The sequence below is a fragment of the Ornithorhynchus anatinus genome, chromosome 14, assembly GCF_004115215.2.
Source record: "Ornithorhynchus anatinus isolate Pmale09 chromosome 14, mOrnAna1.pri.v4, whole genome shotgun sequence".
Taxonomy (NCBI): Eukaryota; Metazoa; Chordata; class Mammalia; order Monotremata; family Ornithorhynchidae; genus Ornithorhynchus; species Ornithorhynchus anatinus.
The window spans coordinates 26,545,705-26,571,663 of record NC_041741.1 but is presented as its reverse complement, the minus strand read 5'-3'; the positions used below and the strand labels follow the sequence as shown (position 1 = coordinate 26,571,663).

Sequence of the window (25,959 nt, the reverse complement as noted above, 5' to 3'; positions counted from 1 at the left end):
ATTTTGAAATTCATAAAGTGCCCAATAGCCTTACCATCTTCAGGAGTTCTCACAAAAATATCATTTTCATCTGACAGGGAGCTTTCACCTACATTGGTTGATGCTGCCACTCTCATTTTATAATTTGTATATTTCTTCAGATCTAAAATTATGACAAATAAAATAAAAATGAATCATTATAAGAAGATTACTACTGTACCAAGTTTTTAGCATAGCCTGCCCACAAGGAGCATTCAGTCTAGAGGGGGAGAAAAACATTGAAATAAATTGCGCAAATAAGAATATATGACTAAACTGTATACTCACTGTGGGCAGGGAACATGTCTACCAACTCTTTTGCAATAATAATGATAATGAAAATAATGATGGTATTTATTAAGCACGTTCTATGTGCCAGGCACTGTACTAAGTGCTGGGGCAGATACAAGCAAATTGAGTTGGACACAGTCCCTGTCCCATGTAGGGCTAACAGTCTCAATCCCCATTTTACATATGAGGTAACTGACACTCAGAGAAGTGAAGTGACTTTCCCAAGATCACACAGCAGATAAGTGATGGAGCTGGGATTAGAACCGATGACCTTCTGACTCCCAGGCCTGTCTATCCATTAAGCCATGCTGCTTCTCAATCTCCCAAGTGCTTAGGACAGTGCTCGGCACATAAAAAGTACTCAATAAATACCATCAATAATGATGATGATGGATGAATTACTGAGGAGTTCATTCAATAGTATTTATTGAGCATTTACTATGTGCAGAGCACTGTACTAAGCGCTTGGAATGTACAAATCGAGTTGAGGGTAGAGACTATCAAATGCATACGTATACTTCATATTAATGTTTGTCTCCCCCTCTAACTTTAAGCTCGTTGTGTGTAGGGACTATGTCTGCTATATTGCATTGTATTCACCCAAGTACTTGGTACAGTGCTCTGCATGCAGTAACCACTCAATAAATATGACTGATTGATTCTTTAATGATAAGTGTTTGGATCATCACAGAAGCAGTTTGGATGGAGAGGAAAGGGCATATTTTAGCAAATGCTGCAAAGGTAGAATGCACAGGATTTAGAGACAGATTGAATATGTGGATTGAATGAAAGAGATGAGTCAAGGATAATGCCAAGGTTAAAAACTTGTGAGACAGGGAGGATAGTAGTTGTCTACCGTTAAGGGATAAGGCACAGGGACAGGGAAGATGAGAAGCTCTGTTTTGAACATGTTGAGTTGAAGTGTCAGCGGGACATCCAAGTAGAGATAACTTGAAGGCAGAAAGAAATGCCACACTGCATAGAAAGAGAAAAGTCAGGGCTGGAGAATCAGATTTAGGAATCATGTGTGTAGAGGTGGTTGAGGCCAAGGGAACAAAAAGAGTTCTCCAAGGGAGTGGGTGTAGATGGAGAATAGAGGGGGACCCAGAACTGAGCTTTGAGGGACTCCTGCAGTAGGGGGTGTGAAGCAGAGGAGGACCCTGAAAAATAGAAAGACAAGAAGTAGACAGAAACATAGGAGGAGAACTAGGAGAGGGCAGTGTCAGTGAAGCTAAGGTTAAATAACGTTTTCATGAGAAGGGGATGGGCCACAGTATCAAAGACAGTGAGACGTGGAGGAGGAACAGGAGGGAGTATAGGTTGTAGGATTTGTTAAGAAGCAGGTTACTGTTGACTTGAGAGGGACAGTTTTGGTGGAGGGAAGGGAGTTGAAGCCAGATTGGAGGGTGCTAAAGAGAAAATCGGAGGAAAGGAAAGGAAGTGGAAGTGGAAGCAGCAGGTGCAGATAACTCGCTCAAGGAGTTTGGAGACAGAGGAATGGTGGGAAGGAGATGAGGCAGTAACTGTTTTTCTCTCTCCCTTCCCTTGGAGCACAAACTCTCCTCTGTTTGAAGCTTGCCAAGATCCGCCCTTTCCTCTCCACCCAGACGGCTACCTTACTGCTACGGGCTCTCGTTATATCCCGGCTAGACTACTCTGTCGGCCTTCTCTCTGACCTCCCTTCCTCCTCTCTCGCCCCGCTCCGGTCTATTCTTCACTCCGCTGCCCGGCTCATCTTCCCGCAGAAACGATCTGGGCATGTCACTCCCCTTCTTAAACAACTCCAGTGGTTGCCTATCGACCTCCACTCCAAACAAAAACTCCTCACTCTAGGCTTCAAGGCTCTCCATCACCTTGCCCCTTCCTACCTCTCCTCCCTTCTCTCTTTCTACCTCCCACCCCGCACACTCCGCTCCTCTGCCGCCCACCTCCTCACCGTCCCTCGGTCTCGCCTATCCCGCCGTCGACCCCTGGGTCACGTCCTCCCGCGGTCCCGGAACGCCCTCCCTCCTCACCTCCGCCAAACTGATTCTCTTTCCCTCTTCAAAACCCTACTTAAAAATCACCTCCTCCAAGAGGCGTTCCCAGACTGAGCTCCTCTTCCCCCTCTACTCCCTCTGCCATCCCCCCTTTACCTCTCCGCAGCTAAAGCCTCATTTTCCCCTTTTCCCTCTGCTCCTCCACCTCTCCCTTCCCATCCCCACAGCACTGTACTCGTCCGCTCAACTGTATATATTTTCGTTACCCTATTTATTTTGTTAATGAATTGTACATCGCCTCGATTCTATTTAGTTGCCATTGTTTTTACGAGATGTTCTTCCCCTTGACGCTGTTTAGTGCCATTGTTCTTGTCTGTCCGTCTCCCCTGATTAGACCGTAAGCCCGTCAAACGGCAGGGACTGTCTCTATCTGTTGCCGACTTGTTCATCCCAAGCGCTTAGTACAGTGCTCTGCACATAGTAAGCGCTCAATAAATACTATTGAATGAATGAAAGCTTGCCAGAGGGGCCTGCCAGTTGCTCTGTTTGTTCTCTCCCATCATTTCACTGTTTCCCCTGGCCTAGTGGAAAGAACACAGGCCTGGAAGTCAGAAGGACTTGGGTTCTAATCTTGGATTCTGCAGTATTTTGTGCTGAAGCCATAGAGTGATTAAGGAAATGCATTGTTATAACACTGTAAAACCACAGTTCTCTTAATTATGCTTATTGAAAAAAAACTCATTTTCTAGAGTTTTTTTAAATGGATTACCAGTTTACTCTATGTGCCTCAATCTCATCTTGCCACTGACCTCTTTCCCACATACTTCCTTAGACCAGGAAATTCCTCTCCCTTCATATACTGCAGACCAATACTCTCCCCACCTTCAAAGCCTTATGATAATCGCATCTCTTCCAAGAGCCTTTCTCAATTAATTCCTCTCCCTTTCAAATTGGCCATGCACTTAGATCTGTACCCTTTGGGCATTTGGAATTCACCCTACTCTCAGCCCCAAAGCACTTATGTACATAACCACAGTTTATACAGAAATACAGTCTAAGCTCCTTGTGGGGAGGGAACTCATCTACCAACTCTGTTGCACTGTACTGTTCCAAGCACTTAGTACAGTGCTCTTTACATTGTAAACACTCATTAAATAACATTGATTGGCTATGTAAAAGAATAGCTCTTAGGGAGGTTCAAATAGCCTGGAAAGCAACATATCAGGAATCATTCCTGAAGCAGGAATAGTATCATGTGATTTTAAAAACATTATATCTCACTAGTATTCGTTTAGCACTGATTTGCTTTCATCTATAAAGTTTCTGGCAAAAATATCCTCTCAAATAATACATTTGACCCCATCAGATTGCTCTAGTAATTAACTCAAAGGTCAGTTATTGGACACTCAATGGAGATGAAAGTTTTGTCCGAAGGGCCACGGAGCTCAAGACAATGTGCAGTTATTTTTCATGGCACAATATCAGTTTTTTTTCACAAAATCTTTTCTTACCTGTTATAAGGAATTTGTTATCTTTAGTAGTCATTTGAAAAGCTCTGTTTGAATGTAATTCCATTGCATAAATAGTATAATGAGTTATTTTTCCATTAGGATATTCTGGTGGATCCCAGTATAGCAAGATAGATGATGAACTAATATTTTTATAGTTCATATTCTGCACTGCACTTGGAACTTTAAAAAAACATAAAGGGTTATTATGAATGAGGGAATTTTCAGTCATTCTAAAGGTCACTGGGTAAAGGGATCACTGACGAAGAGATCTCTTCCCTCTTTCACTTTACCTTGCTCTTGGGTCCTGACATTAAGAATAGTTGGTGGTCCTTCGCCCATAATGGTGAAAGCAGACACGGTGATTGTATATTCGGTGAAAGGTGTAAGTCTCTTTACAACATACGACAGCTGTTCAGCTGAAATGTTAATGGCATACTCCTTCCCTGTTTCTGGAAATCAGAAAAAATTCCACTCCTTAACCACAAAATTACTTTTATTTTCACATCACTGAAAATATGATTGATTTTCAACCAAGTTGTATCTAGTCTATATCACACTAACTATCCAGGCTTACTTTCTGTACACTAAATCTATTTGTGCTTCCATTTTGTCAGTTATGAAATTGGAATTTTATGAAGAATAATCAATGAAAATAATTACCTAAATAAAAATACATAGGCGAACACTGACCATAATAAAACAGTTCCTTAAGTGTCAAACTTGGGAAATTAGACTTGAATCACAGAGGGATAGCTACAGACATCTCATAACTAAAATCCCACAGACATAAAACTTCTGAAGATGAGAAATACCTTGAATTATAGGATTTCAAATAGCTTCATATGGTACTGATGGTGAAAGCCGAAAGACTTAAGATTCTTTATGGCACTTTTTATGTTACCATAAGTCACAGTAGAGAATGCTAACAATGAATTTACAGACGATGTCTCAATCTCTCTATCCAGTTTGTGGAAAATGGTTATGCACATAAAGCCTAATGGAGGCTGAAAATGATGCTCTCCCCAGGGGAAAAGCCAGTGCTAGTGTTTCCCAGGTGAAAAGATTGCTGGGAAGCTGTGTGGTCTATTGGAAAGAGCACATAGGCCTCAGAGCCAGATGACTTGGATTCTAATCCGGGCTCCTCCTCTCATCTGCTGTGTGACATTGGGAAAAAAAAAATCATGTAACTTCTCTGTGCATCAGTTACCTCATCTGTAAAATGGGGATTTAATCCTCCACCCTCTGATTTAGACTGCTATATGGACCAACTTGATTAATCTACCCTCAAAATTTAACTCAGTGCTTGACACATAGTAAGTGCTTAACGAATACCACAATTATGATCACTATTATTATCATTATCCATTGGTATCTAAGTCTGAATAACTAGGTATTTTTTCAATCCTAGCATGTTAATGAGGTGTATATCTCCACGATTCTATTTATCTTGATGATGTTGTCTTGTTTTTGTTTTGTTCTGTTTCACTTTGCTGTCTGTCTCCCCCTTTGGACTGTGAGCCCGTCACTGGGCAGGGATTGTCTCTATCTATTGCTGAATTGTACATTCCAAGCACTTAGTACAGTGCTCTGCACCTAGTTAGTGCTCAATAAATACTATTGAATGAATGAATAACTGGAAAATAAAAAGCAGGAGCAAAGAAAATAAGGACATTATTAAACTTTTTGAGAAACTGACCAAGTTCTTTGCTACCTTAGTGATTTTAGAATTGTCTTACTCTCTCCTAGTAATTTGGAATCAAAATCTAATAGGTGATCCCTGCTGCTTGGAAATAAGTGATTAATAAGCTTTGCTTATGATAGTCTTTTCATCCACATACATTTCAACAGGCAGGCCTCAACTTATCACTTGGAGTTACGGTTAATGGCGTTCCAAGATTTCTATATTTACACCCTGTTTCAGGTTTTTGACAAATCAGATTTGGCTTCTCAGCACCAGTCTTATCAAGTAAGTAAAGCCCACCCTTTTCTTGGCACTGGTCCCCTCACCCAGCCCTACTCAAGGCCTAGGCCCCCAGCTTTAGCACATGATTTTCCAGCTCTCATTCTCTGTCCTGAATTCCCCATCCTCCTCTTTCCCCAACACACACACATACACCTCTTGCCCTCTAAAGCTAACAGTAATAACGATCATAATAATGATTGTGGTGTTTGTTAAGTTCTTACTATGCACCAAGTATTGTATTACTCATAGATACAAGATAATCAGGTCAGACACCATATCTGTTTTCCATGAGAATCCATCTAAGGGCGATAGAGTCCAGGTATTTACAGATGGACAAACTGAGGCACAGTGAAGGGACTTGGTCAAAGTCACACAGCTGGCAACTGGCAGAGGCAGGATTAGAACCCAGGTTCTCTGATTCCAAACCGATGGGACAGGGACATGGACTGCCCAAAGTTGTTGCAGGCTGTGGTAGAAGGGACTGATGATGGCAGAGGCATGAGTTTTGGCAGCAGCTTTCAAGATAAAAAAAAAGAAATTCAAAAACCAAAGAGAAGTAAAAGAATCAAACAGAATAGAAGAGAGGGAGGTGGAGGTGTCAGGTGGAGGTGGAGGCGACAGGTTCAGAGTGCTGAGAAGTGGGCAGGCAGGAAAGGGCTGGGGGCTAGGAAGCGTATCTTCATTCAGGCACCAATTCCTTACTTATAATATTGTTCTTTTGATTAGATTTGTTGCTATTATGATACTTGTTAAGCACTTACTATGTAGCAAATACTGTTCTAATGGCTAAGGTAGATACAAATGATTGCATAGTACAGTCTAATAATAATAATGTTGGTATTTGTTAAGCGCTTACTATGTGCAGAGCACTGTTCTAAGCGCTGGGGGAGACACAGGGGAATCAGGTTGTCCCACGTGGGGCTCACAGTCTTAATCCCCATTTTACAGATGAGGGAACTGAGGCACAGAGAAGTTAAGTGACTCGCCCACAGTCACACAGCTGACAAGTGGCAGAGCTGGGATTCGAACTCTAAATTAGTGGGAGAACAGGGACTGAATCCCATTTTACAGTTAAAAAAACTGAGGCACAGAATAGTTGTCTGACTTGCCCAAGGTCACACAGCATGCAATCGGCAGAGCAGGGATTAGAATCCAGGGCCTCTGATTCCCAGACCTATGCTCTTTCCACCAGGCCATGCTGTTCTGATAGTGTTTCAAGTTAAAATGCAGTTTTCATGAACCACCTATGAATGAGGACTACTTATATATAGCCTGGAGGTTTCAGTTTTGGTCTGTTCAGAAATTTCACTTAAAACACAAACGCTGTAGGAAACTAGTTTTCCTCCTGACCTAACTTTCAACAGAAAACCCAAGTCTCTTAGCATTTAGATCAGTGCTTAGTTCTATTTGAAAAATTAAAATGTAAGCCTAGGTGATGAAAATTGATTAAAATATAATTTCAGAAAAAAATTAAAAGTATACGCCGATCATCTTGAATGGATAATGATTAGTTATCAGAGAAAGTAAGAAAACCGAGAGAGCTAAAAATAGGGTCTGCTGTTTAAGTACTTTCTGTTAGAAATTCAGAGATAAATCAAGACAGTTTCTGTCAAACAAATCTTGTTTAATGTGTCAAATACCTACACTCACTTAAGAAACAATAAGTTCCATTGACACTGCAGAACAAGTGTATACACTAATGACATCATCATGTCACAGGGGTCAGCTCCACCTGTTTGTCAGCCACACACTAGAGTTGTAACTTTTTGACCTATTTACCTTCAGTGACATTTGAAAACCTATTAGTCAAAAGCTGCAGAGAAAACGAGGCCTGAGAAGGATTTGAAGATACGTTAATCCCCTGCCATCACACCTGCTTTGGGCAACTGTAATAACTGATTGTCTATGCGGCTCGGCTGATGACTCTACGGTGCTACTTTCTCTGGGAGGAAGGGTCACATGGGTGCAAATGTCTGCCTGTGTGGCATTCTCATTTGCTGGATGAGGTAGTAAAGAATCTGACTCCGGCTCATGACCCATTCATAATTTAATTGAACGCCATGCTCAGGTTCACGCTTGTGAGTGTGGTAAGCGTCGTTCGGATAAAATTAAAAGGAAAAAAAAGAGATACCCGTTGTGGAATAAAGTTCTTCGACTCCATTCACTATGGGAATGTGATCACTGGGAAGACTAGGAAATAGAATCGGAGACTCTGCTTTCTCCGCGGAAAACATCTCAGCTGAACCTTCGTATAATCCAGCCACTGCTTCCTTCGCGTTATTTAGGAAAGGCGTTTTAGAATTTCCTTTCCACATATCCGGGGCCACAAAATCATTTTTATACTGAAATAAAAAATATGAATACATAAAAGTAGATTTAATAGTTACTTTACATTAAATGTTCAGGAAAAAAGGCTGAATATTTAACTAGTAACAGACATATCAGAAGGTTGGTGGATTTCTTTCCAGGATCTATTTTTTTTTTAATCATACATTTTTACATGTCATTCGCCAACTTCTTAGAAGAAATGTTACCATCATACTCTCCCATTTTACCTATCTGTAATTTATTTCAATGTCTGTCTTCCCTTTTATAGACTGTAAGCTCCTTATGGATAGGGAATCTGTCTACCAACTCTACTGTATTGTATTTTCTCAAGCACCTACTAGTGTGTTCTGCACAAAGAGAGCATTCAATGAATACCACTGATTGATTGATTGAAACATGTCTTTGGGATTAAAAGAATTCTACAAAGCAGTAAACTCCATTTTAAGAAGGTAAAGTCCTATGGTCCAGATGCTACTTAAATTATTTTTAAAGTGTCTTTACTTATCCACAGTTGAATGCTGTTCCAAAGTCATATGGAAAGTTGACAATTATCTTAGGAATTTGGGCTATGTGGCCACTAAAGATCAATCATATTTATTGCATGCTTAAATTTTCCCCTGAACACTCAGTTATAATTAGTTGAAGAATGTAGGTGCTCAGGCTTTCCATGCTATTGATCATAGACTATAAGCCTGTCAACGGACAGGGACTGTCTCTATCTGTTGCCGAATTGTTCATTCCAAATGCTTAGTACAGTGCTCTGCAAAGTAAGCACTCAATAAATACTATTGAATGAATAACATGAATTTTAAAAGTTTTATCCTAGGTTAACTGCTTGGCCAGCCCTAATTTACTGACTCACTTCAAAACTCTGTATTTTCTACTTCACTTATCTATTGTTTTTATAAAAGGAAAGATCAATAGGATTTTTAAACACTTATAATGTAATATATTTTATAATACATAACATTTCTTGGACCCACTGATATGATTCTCATTTTATAGGCCACCGAAACATAGAAAGGATCATGAGCTACTGTATGGACAGTAGCAAACTCCTAACATTCTGAGAAAGTCAGCATCTGTCAGAAGTTCAGCAAAGGCAATACTCAGGCCAAAATTTAAAAAAAATCTCATTTAAAATACAAAATGCAAAATTGGTTTTAAAATGATAACATCTAAGATAGTTCCAAGATGTTACTGACATATTTTTCTAACTCTAGGTTAGTTGTCTAGGAAGCGGTGGTCAATGAAATTTGACCCTCTGGATCTTTGTATCTATTTACGTAATTACTGTTTTGAACAATAAAGCTTTGCATGCAAGTGTCACACATCAGACCATTCATTCTGTAAAACAGATATTGTACAATACTAGGTAGATTATATCTACTAAATCTAGTTGGTTTATTTATTTGGATTGCCAATATGACCAACAATGAAAATTACCCTTTCAGGTCATAACCAATAAGGCAACATTGAACTCATTGACCCAGCCCTCCCATGATGGGATATAATGAGATAGCGCAGCTCTAAGGAATGGTTTCTGTAGCTTCTCCAGGTTATTCCAGTGCTAGAGATTTGAGTGCCAAAAATAGTGCTAAAGCAGCTGCTAGGTTTAATGCCAGCGAAAACAGCGAATGAATCGCTCAGTCGATGGAAGGCGTTTATTGGGTCTTTCTGCATACAGAGCCCTGTACTAAGCACTTGGGAGAGTATAATAACATTGGTAAATAAGAATAAATTAGTACATCCAGATCTCTTATGACATGAGGGGTGCATTTTTGCAAAACCCCATTCTAAGGAAACCTGACATAATATTATCTCTTCTAATGGCATGTGTATATATGAACATGTGCCATTTCTTCTGAAACTGAAACCACAAATATTTCCTAACTCCCTAAAAATTTTCTAGCCAAAACATATAGTAAAAGCAGGCACTATGGGAGAACTGAATGTATACATAAATGAAAACAAAGTACCTCAGCTTTTCCTGTGAGAATAATATTTTCCAAAATTACTCCTGTTTCCCTTTCAAGCACTTTAACTCTATACTGGTTAATGATTCCGTTTGGTTGTCGAGGTTTCTTCCAGGTAATCCGTATTAATGTGGCTTCTACTTCTGTTAGTTGCAAATCAAATACAGCACTTGGAACTTAAAAAAAAATACAGAGAAAGACTCAAAATAACTTGTCACAGTAAAATTTCATTACCCTCTAAATTTTCAAATTTAATCGATTTCACCTGCCAGGACTAGAAGAGAGGGAAAACGACTGAAATTCAAATTAAACACAATATGAGATGTTTCAACCATGATAATTCTTCCAGTGATTTCTATAAGTACACTCAGCATTGTACTAGTAAGGAGGCATGCAATACAATAAAAGCAAAATATTTTCATTTCTTTTTAAGGTTCTTAGGAAAAACTAATGGAAAGTTGTTTTATGAAGACATTCAAATTAAAGAAATAGATCTCAAATGAAATGTTATCGGTCTTATTAAACAGGGCGTACCTACACACCACCTAATTAAAAAAGTCAATGTATTTGGGAAAATGACCAATAATTCACAAGCTAATTCTTATTTTTAATATAGTCTCTTTATATTTTATTTCAATTTAATTGTCTTGTTCTTCCCTTTTTACAGATTATTTAAGACTCCTTAAACAAGCACTTAATGTTTGTGTATTGGACTGTGTGTTGTGCTATATGCATGCATTAGCCTATGGTCTGCAACCTGTTTCTTCATCACATCTACCCTTCTGGAGCCTTGTCTACCTCTGGTGATGCCAGAGGCTGTTCTTCAGTGGCCTCCAGTGAAGTTCCAGTTCAGCTTTTCAGGCACCTGTGAGGGGCCTGATTTTCTGCCTCCACCAGGTCTTCCTAATCTTTCCAATATCATCAGCAACTGGCTGCGGCTTCTCCGACCTCTGATTTTCTATGACCAGGATAATTACGGTGATAACTAATTATTCCACTCTAGCAAACTTGTGACAGGATTTCATTAATGAGATTTTAATGGTAGTGATATCCCATGGATCTTTAAATGGCTGAATACAAGTAGGCAAAATCTATTACGTGTGGCTACGAATCATGGAAGTGTGAACCAAGTCCGAAGATAGAATAAAGCTAAAATGATCTTAAATTCTTTATTCACAAAATTCACAAATCTATTACCAAATCCTCTCAGTTCAACTTTTACAACATTGTTAAAATCCTCCCTTTCCTCTCTGTCCAAACTGCTACCATGTTGATCTAGGCACTTGTCCTATTCCATTTTGGCTACTGCATCAACCACCCTCCCCCCCCACAACCCTAGATTGTAAATTCATTACGGACAGAGAACACGTCTGCTAATTCCGTTGTATTGTAGTTTCCCAAGTGCTTAGTACAGTGCTCTGCAATGACTGCTTGATAACTCTCCTTGCTGATCTCCTGTCTCCCAACTCACCTCACTCTGGTCCATAATTCACTCTGCTGCCTGGATTGTTTTTCTACAAAACCATTCCGTCTATGTTACTCCACTCCTCAAGAACCTCCAGTGGTTGCCCATCCACCTCTGCATCAAGCAGACACTCCTCATCATCGGCTTTAAAGCACTCAATCACCTTGCCCCCTCCTACTTTATCTCTCTGATTTCTTACTACAACTCAGCCCACACATTTTATTCCTAACACGAACCTATTTACTGTACCTCAGTCTCATTTATCTCACTGCCCATATCCTGCCTCTGGCCTGGAACTCTCTCCTTCTTTATAGCCAATGGACCATCACTTTCCCCATCTTCAAAGCCTCATTAAAAACACATGTCCTCCTCCAAGAGGCTTTTCCGGACCAATCCCTCATTTCCTCTTCTTCTGCTTCCTTCTGTGTTGTCCCTGCACTTGGCCTTAAGCTCTCAATTCACCCCACCCTCTGCCCAACACTCATGTACATAGCTATCGCTTACTTATTCATATTAAATATTATTACAGTTATTATTATTGTACTTGTTAAGCGCTTACTATGTGCCAAGCACTGTTCTAAGTGCTGGAATAGATATATACAAGTTAATCAGGTTGGACACAATCCCTGTCCCACATTGGTCTCACACTCTTAATCCTCATTTTAGAGATGTGGTAACGGAGGCCCTGAGAAATTAAGTGACTTGCCCGAGTCACTCTGTAGCAGAGTTGGGATTACCACTCAAGTCCTTCTAACTCTCAGGCCCACGCTCTATCCAATAAACTTCTCATTTTGGTCTGTCTGATTTCTCCCCCCTACACTGTAAACTCCTTATAAGCAGGGATTGTGTCTATCAAGTCTATTATACTGTACTATCCCATATTTTTAGCACAGTGCTCTTCACACAGGAAGCACTCAACAAATACGATTGCTTGAGTGATTCTCATTCCATGTCATGTGTCTCCCAAGATGTTAGCCACTTCTTAATATGCGTAAAAATTGCAAAAATGCTAGCTTTACTGAAGGATGGTATTTGAATACATTTCTACTGTAGTGCCTTTTTCGGTATCCTTTATATAGAGATATCATTAGGAGTTCAACAATGATCACAAGTCCCATCTTTGGTGGCACAGATCTGAAATTTAAGTCAATCCCCTCAACTGACTTTAGAAGCTTACATCTGTGACAACTTAATGTTCTTAAAAACCTAGCAGGAGCTCTCTGCACTTATGTACAGATCTGTAATTCATTTCAATGCCTGCTTCCCCTTCTAGACTGTAAGCTCCTTGTGGGCAGGGAATGTGTCTACCAATTCTGTTGTACTGTACTCTCCCAAGCACTTAATACAGTCTCTGCACACAGAGCCCTCATTAAATAACATTGATTGATTAATTATTATCCCCCAGCTTTTCAGAATAGTCAGTTGAGACAGCTGCACACTTGAGCTAATATGACGTATGACAGAGGAATAAGCATGTGTGCCCATGTTGATGTAGGGAAGGAGGGTAAAAGAGGCAAGGAAGGAATCCCACACCAAACCTACTTCTCTGTATAATTAAAAACAAGGATCAAAATTGGCCAATGCAGGATCCAATTAGTAGGCCCCAGTTGTCTATGTTTGAACCAGATTCACAAATAAAACATGATCAAAGTAGGGATTGAATTAATATCACAAATTGGAAAAGTTAGCAACAGAAAATTACAAAAACAAAGTTGGGGGTAATATTCACAGCTACTGAGGATATAATGGTTGTCAGGAAAAAAAATCCTGTTTAATCTGAAATAATGATCAAATTACCTTGCTCTGCATTCTTTGTACCTCAGGTGTATCTTAGGTCAAGAGAGATTCAGTGTACAACATGGAGTTCTCCTCTGATGGGGTTTCTGGGGAGGAGACAGGCACAAACCTCATAGCCAATATGAAACTCCTAAGCTCCCGTCTTCACTTTGCTCTGGGTTCAGGAGAACTCAATAGTATTTATTGAGTGCTTACTATGTGCAGTGCACTGTACTAAGCGCTTGGAATGAACAAGTCGGCAACAGATAGAGACAGTCCCTGCCATTTGACGGGCTTACGGTCTAATCGGGGGAGACGGACAGACGAGAACAATGGCAATAAATAGAGTCGAGGGGAAGAACATCTCATAAAAACAATGGCACTAAATAGAATCGAGGCGATGTACATTTCATTAACAAAATAAATAGGCTAATGGAAATATATACAGTTGAGCGGACGAGTACAGTGCTGAGGGCATGGGAAGGGAGAGGGGGAGGAGCAGAGGGAAAGGGGGAAAAGAGGGTTTAGCTGCGGAGAGGTGAAGGGGGGGTGGTAGAGGGAGTAGAGGGAGAAGAGGAGCTCAGTCTGGGAAGGCCTCTCGGAGGAGGTGAGTTTTAAGTAGGGTTTTGAAGAGGGGAAGAGAATCAGTTTGGCGGAGGTGAGGAGGGAGGGCATTCCGGGACCGTGGGAGGACGTGGCCCGGGGGTCGACGGCGGGACGGGCGAGACCGAGGGACGGTGAGGAGGTGGGTGGCAGAGGAGTGGAGCGTGCGGGGTGGGCGGTAGAAAGAGAGAAGGGAGGAGAGGTAGGAAGGGGCAAGGTGATGGAGAGCCTCAGAAGCCTAGAGTGAGGAGTTTTTGTTTGGAGCGGAGGTCGATAGGCAACCACTGGAGTTGTTTAAGAAGGGGAGTGACATGCCCGGATCGTTTCTGCGGGAAGATGAGCCGGGCAGCGGAGTGAAGAATAGACCGGAGCGGGGCGAGAGAGGAGGAAGGGAGGTCAGAGAGAAGGCTGACACAGTAGTCTAGCCGGGATATAACGAGAGCCCGTAATAGTAAGGTAGCCGTCTGGGTGGAGAGGAAAGGGCGGATCTTGGCGATATCGTAGAGGTGAAACCAGCAGGTCTCGGTAACGGATAGGATGTGTGGGGTGAACAAGAGGGACGAGTCAAGGACGACACCGAGATTGCGGGCCCGAGAGATGGGAAGGATGGTCGTACCATCCACGGTGATAGAGAAGTCTGGGAGAGGACCGGGTTTGGGAGGGAAGATGAGGAGCTCAGTCTCGCTCATGTTGAGTTTTAGGTGGCGGGCCGACATCCAGGTGGAGACGTCCCGGAGGCGGGAGGAGATGCGAGCCTGAAGGGAGGGGGAGAGGACGGGCGGAGATGTAGATCTGCGTGTCATCTGTGTAGAGATGGTAGTCAAAGCCGTGAGAGCGAATGAGTTCACCGAGGGAGTGAGTGTAAAAGGAGAACAGAAGAGGGCCAAGAACTGACCCTTGAGGAACTCCAACAGTTAAAGGATGGGAGGGGGAGGAGGCGCCAGCGAAGGGGACCGAGAATGACCGGCCAGAGAGGTGAGAGGAGAACCGGGAGAGGACGGAGTCCGTGAAGCCAAGGTGAGATAAGGTGTGGAGGAGGAGAGGATGGTCGACAGTGTCAAAGGCAGCAGAGAGGTCAAGGAGGATTAGAATGGAGTAGGAGCCATTGAATTTGGCAAGAAGGAGGTCATGGGTGACCTTAGAGAGAGCAGTCTCGGTAGAGTGGAGGGGACGGAAGCCAGATCGGAGGGGGTCTAGGAGAGAATGGGAGTTAAGTAATTCTAGGCATCGATTGTAGACGACTCGTTCTAGGATTTTGGAAAGGAAGGGTAGTAGGGAGATAGGGCGATAACTGGAGGGGGAAGTGGGGTCGAGAGCGGGTTTTTTTAGGATGGGGGAGACGTGGGCATGTTTGAAGGCAGGGGGGAAGGAGCCCTTGGAGATTGAGTGGTTAAAAATAGAAGTTAAGGAAGGGAGGAGGGCAGGGGCGATGGTTTTAATAAGGTGAGAGGGAATGGAGTCCGAGGCGCAGGTGGAGGGGAGAACTCAGCTCTGTCCTCATGGGAAGGAGTTCCCCTTCCGCTATTGGCAGAGGAGCCAGCCTCCTCCCAGAGGGATATCTAGCCCTCTGCCAGGCATGTAAACCTGACCTAGCGGAAAGACCACTGGACAGGGAATCAGGAATCAGAAATCAGACTTGAGTCTTGGTCCCAAATCCACAACTTGCCTTTTCTGTGACCACAGGCAAATGATTTGACTGCTTTGTGCCTCAGTTTCCCCATCAATAAGATGGGGATAAAGTACTGGCTCTCCCTCTAAGACTGTGAGACACATGTGAGACAGAAATTATGTCTTATATGATTATTATATATCCTGATTTCTGCCACTGTCTCATGGACAGTGCTAGCAAGATCATTAATGTTGACAATCTGATACTTAAGGGTAGGATAAATGACGTTCAATTATACATGCTTCACAAAGGAAAACACGCATGGTTAAGTCAACCTAATAGTTAATTCAGTATTTATCTTAGCAGACAATGATCATGGACTACCAAAACAATTCACATAAAGCAAAATTATTTTTGGAAATATTGGTGGTGAGGCACCATAATTATCACTAGAAAAATCACCCCTTCAGGCTTTTAAGTACATACGATGTAAGAAAAAAATTCCAAACCAATAATTAATCTGACAGAATTTAAATGGATGAAGAAAATAAGTGAAAGGCATCAATTTCGTATTTAGAAAGTCATTTGACATGGTTACCAAGCCCAGGCTAATAAGGACTCTAGGGAACTGTGGATCAGAGCTGACTACTGGAATAGTGATACAAAATTAACAAGGAAAAAATTGGGTACACAAATAAATTATTCATGGTTCACTATTCATTTTAAAGGTGTTGTGAGTAGGGAATAGGTAACTTTATTTCAAGTTAATATAAATATGCATTCTACTAACTACTCAGAAGATGGATAATTAAATAAAGGAAACTGTAAAGTATTCAGAATGGTTTGGATCATTCAGTTGAAAAACAGTACATTCTATGAACCAGAAATATGAAGAGAAAAAAAGAAGAGTTTTGACTGAAAGCTCATTGTGGGAAGGGAATGTGACTACTAACTCTGTTATATTGCATTCTCCCAAACACTTAGTATAGCACTCTGCACACAGTAAGCACTCAATAAATAAAACTGAATGATTGATTAGTAAAACCTAAGGATACATTTTTTTGATAATAATAATAATTATGGTATTTACTAAGCACTTACCATTTGCCAGGCACTGTACCTAAGCTCTGGAGTGGATACAAGCAAATCAGGATGGGCACAGTCCCTGTCTCACATGGGGCTCAAAGTCTTCATCCCCATTTTACAGATGAGGTAACTGAGGGCAGAGAAGTGAATTGACTTGCCGAAGGTCACACAGCAGACAAGTGGCGGAGCCAGTCTTAGAACCCATGACCTTCTGACTCCCAGGCCCTGGCTCTATCCTCTACACCATGCTGCTTCCCATAATATGATATATTGAGTAATTGACTTTCCTCTAAAACAAATTATGAAATACATTTTGGAAGAGAAGCCATAATAGCTTGCCATGCAGTTTGGCAAAGATGACATTCTTCCTCAATCAATAGCAATCATCCTTTCCTCTTCATTCAAACTGCTACCAATTAATTCAAGTATTTAACCAATCCCACCTTGACTACTGCATCTGCCGCCTTGTTGACCTCCGTTGCTTCCTGCCTCTCGCCATTTCAGTGCATACTACAATCTGCTGCCTCGATCATTTTCCTAAAAAAAATTGAATCCACCTTTCCCCACTCCTCAAGAACTTCCAGTGGTTGACCCATCCACCTCTTCCACATCCTCCATCTGACCGGGAACTCCGCTTTCCTCTAAACAACAGACCACTACTCTCACCACCTTCAAAGATTTGCTTATTTAAAGCACATCTCTTCCATAAGGCGTTCCCCAATTGAGCCCACATTTGCTCTAATAATAAGAAGAGTTGTGCTTGTCAAGCACTTACTTTTTACCAGCCACTGTACTAAGCTCTAGGGTAGATACAAGCAAATCAGTCCCTTTCCCAAACAGGGCTCACAGTCTTAAACCCCATTTTACAGATGAGGTAGCTGAGGCATAGAGAGGTTAAGTGAATTGCTCAAGGTCACCCAGCAGACCAGTGGCGGAGCCAGGATTAGAACCCAGGTTCCTCTGACTCCCAGGACAATGCTCGAGCCACTAGACCACATTCATTCTGCATCACCCTTGGACTCGGATTTGTACCCTTTAAGAATTTGATGTACACTCTTTCCTCAGCTCTACAGCACTTATGTAGGGATCTGTATTTTATTTTAACATCTATTTCCCCCTCTAGACTGTAACGTCTCCTTCGCCAATTTGTAGCCCACTTCCCATGGATCTGTCAAAGGGTGGTGCAGGGCAGGCAGACAGCTATGAAGGAGCAGAAAACCTGTGCAAGCAGCGGCTAACAGAGAGGGGAGGGCAGAAGGAAGGAGAGCCGAAACGGGGAAAAGGGCTTACATACAGGGCTAGAAGCGTAATCAGCAACACATAATGCAAGTCACTGCAGCAAGAACTGAATGACCAGCTGCTGTGGAACTTAAAATACTTCACAGGTCAAAAAACATGACAGAGAGGGATTAATTCATCTATTTTTCATCACTGCTTCAGAATATGGCATGTTAACTGTCGCCAGCATCGCCATTCAGATGGAGGAAGTGGGAAACTAATCACAAGGTGTGTGTGTTTTTTTTTTTTTAAAAAAAGTATCCATCTTTTCCATGACACTCTGCACAGTGTATTTCTAAGTAGAGGCACATAACAGATATTTGAATTCACTACAAGAATTGTTCTCCATGTATGGTAGGCAAACGCAGAATATAGTTTCAAACTGGATGAATGAATAACTTCTCAGTGGACGTTAAATTCACTGATAAATGCCAGCAGTTTGCTAAAGCTGTGGCTGACTGTTAAAGGAAACGTCTTTGTTTGTAAAACCTTTACTTCATCTTATTAGTGTAGAAAGGCTGTAAATGAAACCCTACTGGAAATGTGACAACCCTATAAAACTAGGCAGGTAAGCAGGTTTAAGGTTTGGTTGCTGAATTTGGAGAAACGATCAACTGTAGACTTACAACGGGCTGTTCAGGCTATTTACGGATTAATTTAACTAAGAATTGTAGAGAATAGACAAGAAAACATTTTATAAAGTTTCTAACTCCATTGTAAAAATGAGTTTAGAAAAAATGCATCTCAGAGGTAAACAAAGGAATTTCATTTATATAAAATGCTAGAATCTATAAAATATATTTAGACTCACATGACCCCAGAACTTACTACAGTGCCTGGCACATAGTAAGCACATAACAAATACCATTAAAAAAAAATCACAAAAAAATTCCCAATTCAATTTGAACAAATTCTCAGTATTTTGGGTGTGAAATCCCAAATGTCTCAGTTTCTGTTTTTTACTTCAATTCCACTACAAGCAAAAGGAATGGATCACTGAATGATTTTTGAAATGATGTTGTTCTTCAAAAAGGTGTGGACATAAGCCTTTTTCAAACAATCAATGATATTTATGGAACATTTACTGTGTGTAGAGCACTGTACTAAGCAATTGGGAAAATCCAATACAGTACACTTGGTAGATACTATCCCTGCCCATTTTGGAGCTTACAGTCTGCATGCTTTTCTTAAGAGTCTGTTTTGTTCACTCATTCAAACAGTGAATCTAAAGTAATAATAATGTTGGTATTTGTTAAGCGCTTACTATGTGCAGAGCACTGTTCTAAGCGCTGGGGTAGGTACAGGGTAATCAGGCTGTCCCACGTGAAGCTCACAATCCCCATTTTACAGATGAGGTAACTGAGGCACAGAGAAGTTAAGTGACTTGCCCACGGTCACACAGCTGACAAGTGGCAGAGGCAGAATTCGAGCCCATGACCTCTGACTCCCAAGCCGGGGCTCTTTCCACTGAGCCACGCCGATTAAAGTGAATGGCTTTGGATGCTTTTTATAAAAATTTACCACACTAATAAACCTTACGTTTTATAGTTAAATAACCTTGTGCCATTGTCACAAAAGAAATCACCAAGAAATCATAAGAAATTTCAGAAACATATGATATAAATTCTTTAGTAAAACATCCTTACTCCTAAGCAATGACTTCCTAATACCTACTGCCATCTAATGGCCAACACTTAAAGGTTTTCATTAATTCATTCAATCGTATTTATTGAGCGCTTACTGTGTGCAAAGCACTATGCCAAGCACTTAGGAGAACACACTATATCAACAAACAGACACATTCACTGCCCTCAACACGCTCACAGTCTAGATGGGGAAATAGACCTTAAATTGCCTGTAATTTAAAAACTTCTAGGCATTTTCTCTCAATAATTTGAATTATGTTACTCATTTGAATAGCATTCACTGGAAATTTTATGTGCCTCCTAAAAATACCACATTCTTCCATTTTATAACTTGTCTTACCTTCTGGAGGGGTGAAAACAGTGAAATTGGATTTAGGTCCAATGCCTGCACTCGTCTCAGCAGCCACAAATACATTGTACGTTGTAAAAGGTGTTAGATTTGTAAATGTAAACTTGAGCTCTTTTGTACTGTTGTCCAGAATGTGACCTAAAAAAATGCAAAACAATCTAATTGCTTCATATGGAATAAACATTCGTTATTGAGCATATGCTCTGTAAGTTCAAAGTGACAATAAATTGGACAGGGCTATAATACTTCGGAAGATAAAAATGAATGCAAAGTGAATTTAGAATATCTAATTGGTCCACGAAAATCAGGATATAATTCAACAGGGAGACTTTCAGGTGAAGATTTAGGAATATCCAAAATCATAAATTCCGGTTGGGGAACGAATGCATCATCATCAGTCGTCATCATCAGTGGTATTCATTGAGTGCTTACTGTGAGCTGAGCACTGTACTAAAAGCTAGGGAGAGTATAATACAATAGAGTTGGTAGACATGTTCCCTGACCATGACAGGCTTGCAGTCTAGAGGGGGAGAGACATTAATATAAATGATATAAATTATGATGTAATGTATAATATATAATTTATAATGCACAAGTATGAATTAATTAAATATGGCTGCTCATTGTAGGCCATAAGGTGAAGGTGAGTCAACCATTTAGTGTCATCATTTAAAAGTGATTTAAGGTGCCAGATGGCTCAAGAGAGGTCTGACTCAGAGAAGCAGCATGGCTTAACGGAAAGAGCCCGGGCTTGGGAGTCAGAGGTCATGGGTTCTAATCCCAGCTCTACCACTTGTCAGCTGTGTGACTTTGGGCAAGTCACTTAACTTCTCTGTGACTCAGTTGCCTCATGTGCAAAATGGGGATTCAGACTGTGAGCCCCATGTGGACAACCTAATTACCTTGTATCTACCCCAGTGCTTAGAACAGTGCTTGGCACATAAATAGCACTTAAATACCAGCATAAGTGCTTAGTACAGGCTCTGCACATAGTAAGCACTCAATAAATATTATTGAATGAACTTGCTAAAAAACAAAAGGTAACTGATCCATCAGTAATGGTTTTGGGCCCAGACAGGTCCAGAACATTCTATTGGGAGCAATAAAGAAGGGGTTTAGGGGATGGGAGGCAGAGGAGGAGCCCCCAGAAGAGACTGAGAATGAGAGGCCAGAGAGATGGGAGGAAAACTGGGAGAGGACAGGGTCAGTGAAGTCAAGATTGGATAATGTTTTCAGGAGAAGGGGGTGGTCGACATTGCCGATGGCCACTGAGGGATCAAGGAAGATTAGGATGGAGTAGAGCTATAATTATATCTGTCTGAAATAAATGTGGAGAGAGATTCAGGCAGAAGGGAGGACATGAGCAAAAGGGTCAGGGGTGAAAGAGACAAGATCAAGCTATAATAAGTTGGAGTTAGAGAGGCAGCGAGGCCTAGTGGAAATAGCACGGGCCTGGGAGTCAGAGGAACCAGGTTCAAAATCCCAACTCTGCCAGATGGCTGTTGTGGGACCTTGGGCAAGGCATTTAACTTTTCTGTGCCTCAGTTCTTCTGTTCTCCTACCTAGTTAGACTGAGCCCATTGCAGGTCAGGGACTTTGTCCAACCTAATTAACTTGTATCAATTCCAGTGTTTAGAACAGTGTTTGACACAAAGTAAGTGCTTAACAAATACCATAAAAAATTTAAAAGGTGAAGTGTGTAGCCTGGGTTGTAGTAAGAGAGGAGCAAGGATAGGTAGGAGGGAGAGATCTGATTGAATGCTTTAATACCAATGTTTACTAATTTGTTTGATGCCAAGATGATCAACCATTAGAGGTTTCTGAGGAGAGGGGAGATGTGCACAGAAAAATATTTTAGAAAAATAATCCAGACATTAGACTGAAGCATGGACTGGAGAGGGCAGAGGCTGGAGAAGGAAGGTCAGCGATGAGGCTAATTCAGTAGTCAAGGTGGGATATGATAAGTGCTGGGATCAGTTTAGTCACAGTGTGAATGGAGGAAGGAAGAGAATCTAAAGATATCGTAGAGGTTGAACTGAGAGGATTTGGTGCTGACTGAATATGTGGGTTGAATCAGAAAGATAAGTTGAGGATAACACCTACCTTGTAGGGTTGTTTACAGCAATGGGAAAGTCAGGTGGAGAAGAAACTTTGGGTGAGAAGGCAGGAATTCTGATATGTTAAATGGATGTCCTGCCAATGCCTCACAAGTTGAGATGTCCTGAAGGCAGCAGGAAATACAAGATTGCAGAGGAGAGGGGTGAGGGATGGAGAGGTAGGGAAGCAGCGTGGCTCAGTGGAAAGAGCCTGGGCTTCGGAGTCAGAGGTCATGGGTTCGACTCCCAGCTCTGCCACTTGTCAGCTGTGTGACTGTGGGCAAGTCACTTCACTTCTCTGTGCCTCACTTACCTCATCTGTAAAATGGGGGTGAACTGTGAGCCTCACGTGGGACGACCTGATTACCCTGTATCTCCCCCAGCGTTTAGAACAGTGCTCTGCACATAGTAAGCGCTTAACAAATACCAATATTATTATTTATGAATCATCCCATAGAGATGGTAGTTGAAGCCATGACAGCAAATGATTTCTCCAAGGAAATGGATCTAATCAGAGAATTAGAGGAGAGAAGGTAGAGGTGGCAGATGAAACAATTTGTTTGAGATGTTAGAAAATAAATGATAGGAAGGAGCTGGGACAATACCTGGAGGTTGCAATGAGATCAAGAGGGGTTTTTTTGTTTGTTTGCTATTTTTGTTGTTGTTTTTTAAGGACAGAGGCTATGCGGCCATGTTTGAAAGCAGAGGGAAAGGAGTCATTGGAGAGTGAGAGTGAATCACTGAAGAAGATGATGGTCTGAGGGGAAGAAGAGAGGGATCAAATATTTTAATACAGTGGGAAAGGTCAGCTTGATGTCTGGATTTCTTCCAGTAGAGCTACATAATCGGAGGAAACTAAGTGGAGAAGATCCAAGATGGAGGGAGTTAAATTCACAGGTCGCGGTTGAGTTGAGGGCATGGATTTGTGTGCTGAGATGGTAGGCTGTGTAGGGTAACTGAATGTTGGTATTTGTTAAGCGCTTACTATGTGCAGAGCACTGTTCTAAGTGCTGGGGTAGACACAGGGGAATCAGGTCGTCCCACATGGGGCTCACAGTCTTCATCCCCACTTTAAAGATGAGGTAACTGAGGCACAGAGAAGTTAAGTGACTTGCCCAAAGTCACACAGGTGACAAGTGGCAGAGCTGGGATTCAAACTCATGACCTCCGACTCCCAAGCCCGGGCTCTTTCCACTGAGCCACGCTGCTTCTCTAATGATGGTTTGGGATAATTGGAAGGGGTTGAGAGATAGTGTTTGCAAATCTTTATTCCCCTTCACAAAGCTGTACATTATTAGTAATGGTTGGTTTTGCTTTTATTAGATTAAAAATATATATTGAGAACATAGGTTAAAAATAACAAGGTAGTCACACACAAACAGAATGGCTTTAAAACTTTGCAAATGTTTCTATTGTTGCAAAGAATGTCTATATGTTCATGTTTCCCCTTGCCATTAGAAAAACCAGTTATCATTCACTGAACAAATTTGCAGTGGAAGAATTAACCAATACAGCCACTGAGGTTGCCAAGCTTCCTTATTGCTTCTGTTCTACAGGTAAATTAATCTTTGTCGAGAAAAAAAGCAATAAAAACTGATTCAGGCTTACCTGAGGGTCCGTATAACTCAACTCTGTAACTAAATTTTCCCGTTACTATAGTGGGTGGATCCCAAGACACTGAAAAGGATTTTCCTGTGATATTGCCCTTTGCAAAATTTTGTGGTGAATCTTCAGGCACTGGAATCATTAAAAATAAAGCCGTGAATTCCAAGTTGTTATGCACACAAAAGCAAACGGCATTTAACTTATTAAAATCTACATTAACCCCAGCTCTGAAACTTACATGCTATGCAATCCTGGGCAAGTGACTTTATTCATTCATTCATTCATTCACTCAATTGTATTTATTGAGCGCTTACTGTACTACGCGCTTGGGAGAGTACGCTACAACAGCCGGCACATTCCCTGCCCACAATGACTTCACAGTCTACAGGAGGACAGATTAATATACATAAATAAATAAATTACAAATATATACATATGTGCTGCGGGGCTGGGATGGGAGGATGAATGGAGGGAGCAGGTCAGGGTGACTCACAAGGAAGTGGGAGAAGAGGAGAGGAGAGCTTAGTCAGGGAAGACTTCTTGGAGGAGATGTGACTTCAAAAAGGCTTTGAAGTGGGAGAGAGCAATTATGTGTCTGATAGAAGGGAGGGCATTCCAGGCCAGAGGCAGGATGTGGGCAAGAGGTCGGCAGTGAGATAGATTGTGCCTTCCCTGTGCCTCAGTTTGCTCAATCGTATAATGGGATTCACTACCTATTCTCCCTCCAACTTAGGCCATGATCCCCAAGTTTAACCTGGTTACCACAGAACAGTGCTTGACAGATAGAAAGACTTTGACAAATAATGTAATCATTACTATTATTATCACTTTCAATTCCAGCGGAAGGACTATATGTGAGCTTATGAAATACTGGAGGCATTACTAGAAGTATATTGTAGTAAAATAAGAAAATATTTAGAGACGGGACGGGATTGAATCCAAGGCCGATTAAACTGGAAGAGCCATAGAAGAGAAAGAAGAAAAATAGAGATAATAAGAGAGGTGAAAAATGGGATGCAGGAAAAGGAGAGAGGAAGAGAGTGAGAGAGATTGGGAAGAAAAGAAAAAAAAGAAAGGAACAAGGTGAAGTGAAAAAAATACTTCCTCTGCTGTACCTCTGTACCTCTCCCACCTTGACTTCTGCATCAGCCTCCTTACTGACTTCCCTGCCTCCCGCCTCTCCCCACTCCAGTCCATACTTCACTCTACGGCCTGGATTATTTTTCTACAAAAACATTCAGGCAGTGTTTCCCCACGCCTCAAGGACCTCCAGCGGTTGCCAGTTCACCTCCACATCATTCAGAAACTCTTCACGATCGACTTTAAAGCCCTCAATCACCTTGCCCCCTCCTATCTTACCTCACTGATTTTTTTACTATGACTCAGTACGGTCACTTTACTTCTCTAACGCCAACCTACTCACTGTATCTCGATCTCACCTACCAGGCCACCAAACCTTCACCAACATCCTGCCTCTGCTCTGGAACTCTCTCTCCCTTCATATCTGACAGACCATCACTCTCCCCTGCTTCAGAACCTTACAAAAATCTCATCTCCTCCAAGAGGCCTTCCCTCTCACCCCTATCTGCATCACTGTGGCACTTGAATTTTCTCCCTTTATTCACTCTCAGCCCATACCACTTATGTATGTATCATTAATTTTATTTATAGCAATGTCTGCTTCCCCCTTGAAACTGTATGCTCATTGTGGACAGGGAACGTATCTACCAACTCTGTTATATTGTACTCTCCCAAGTGCTCTTCACATAGTAACTCATCAATAAATACCACTGATTGATTGTCTCTGCCACCCCCAGCCAATCACACCTGGGGCACTCAGCTCAGAATAGTCAGAGGACAGTGTGAAATACAGCTCAGAAGATGCTCCCTGGATGCTAAACCCAGGCACCTGCCTCCCAGCTTATTACTTTTGACAGTCTAATAATAATAATGACAGAGGGATTTGGTAAGCGCTTACTATGTTCCAGGCAGTGCACTAAGCACTGGGGTAGATACAAGCTAATCAGGTTGGATACAGTCCCTGTCCCACATGGGGCTCACAGTCTTAATCCTCATTTTACAGATGAGGTAACTGAGTCCCAGAGAGGTGAAGTGACTTGCTCAAGGTCACAGAGCAGACAAAGGGTGGAGCCAGAATTAGAACCCAAGTCCTTCTGACTCCCAAACCCATGCTCTATCCACTAAGCCACAGTGCTGTTGGAATATGCTGGGTTCTCAGCTTTCAATCAATCAGTGTACTTACTGAGCACTTACTGTGCAGAGCGCTGTGATAATAAGTGCTTGGGAAAGTACAATACAACAGGGTCCACACTGAACTCTGGAACCAGGGAAGAGGAAAGTCTCCTGCCTGATAAGGAGT

General features: G+C 41.7%; 1 protein-coding gene across 1 annotated transcript in view; it reads right to left on the bottom strand.

The window, feature by feature from the left end:
• PTPRQ (protein tyrosine phosphatase receptor type Q) overlaps positions 1-25,959 on the bottom strand; it is a 231,912-nt gene that overhangs the window by 152,543 nt on the left and 53,410 nt on the right. Inside the window, exons 24-30 of the mRNA XM_039914120.1 lie at positions 23,583-23,711; positions 19,870-20,016; positions 10,070-10,242; positions 7,894-8,104; positions 4,090-4,248; positions 3,800-3,979; positions 35-142 (exon numbers count right to left, since the gene is read on the bottom strand). Coding sequence (XP_039770054.1) covers positions 35-142; positions 3,800-3,979; positions 4,090-4,248; positions 7,894-8,104; positions 10,070-10,242; positions 19,870-20,016; positions 23,583-23,711 — 1,107 coding nt within the window. The remainder of the gene's footprint in view (positions 1-34; positions 143-3,799; positions 3,980-4,089; positions 4,249-7,893; positions 8,105-10,069; positions 10,243-19,869; positions 20,017-23,582; positions 23,712-25,959) is intronic.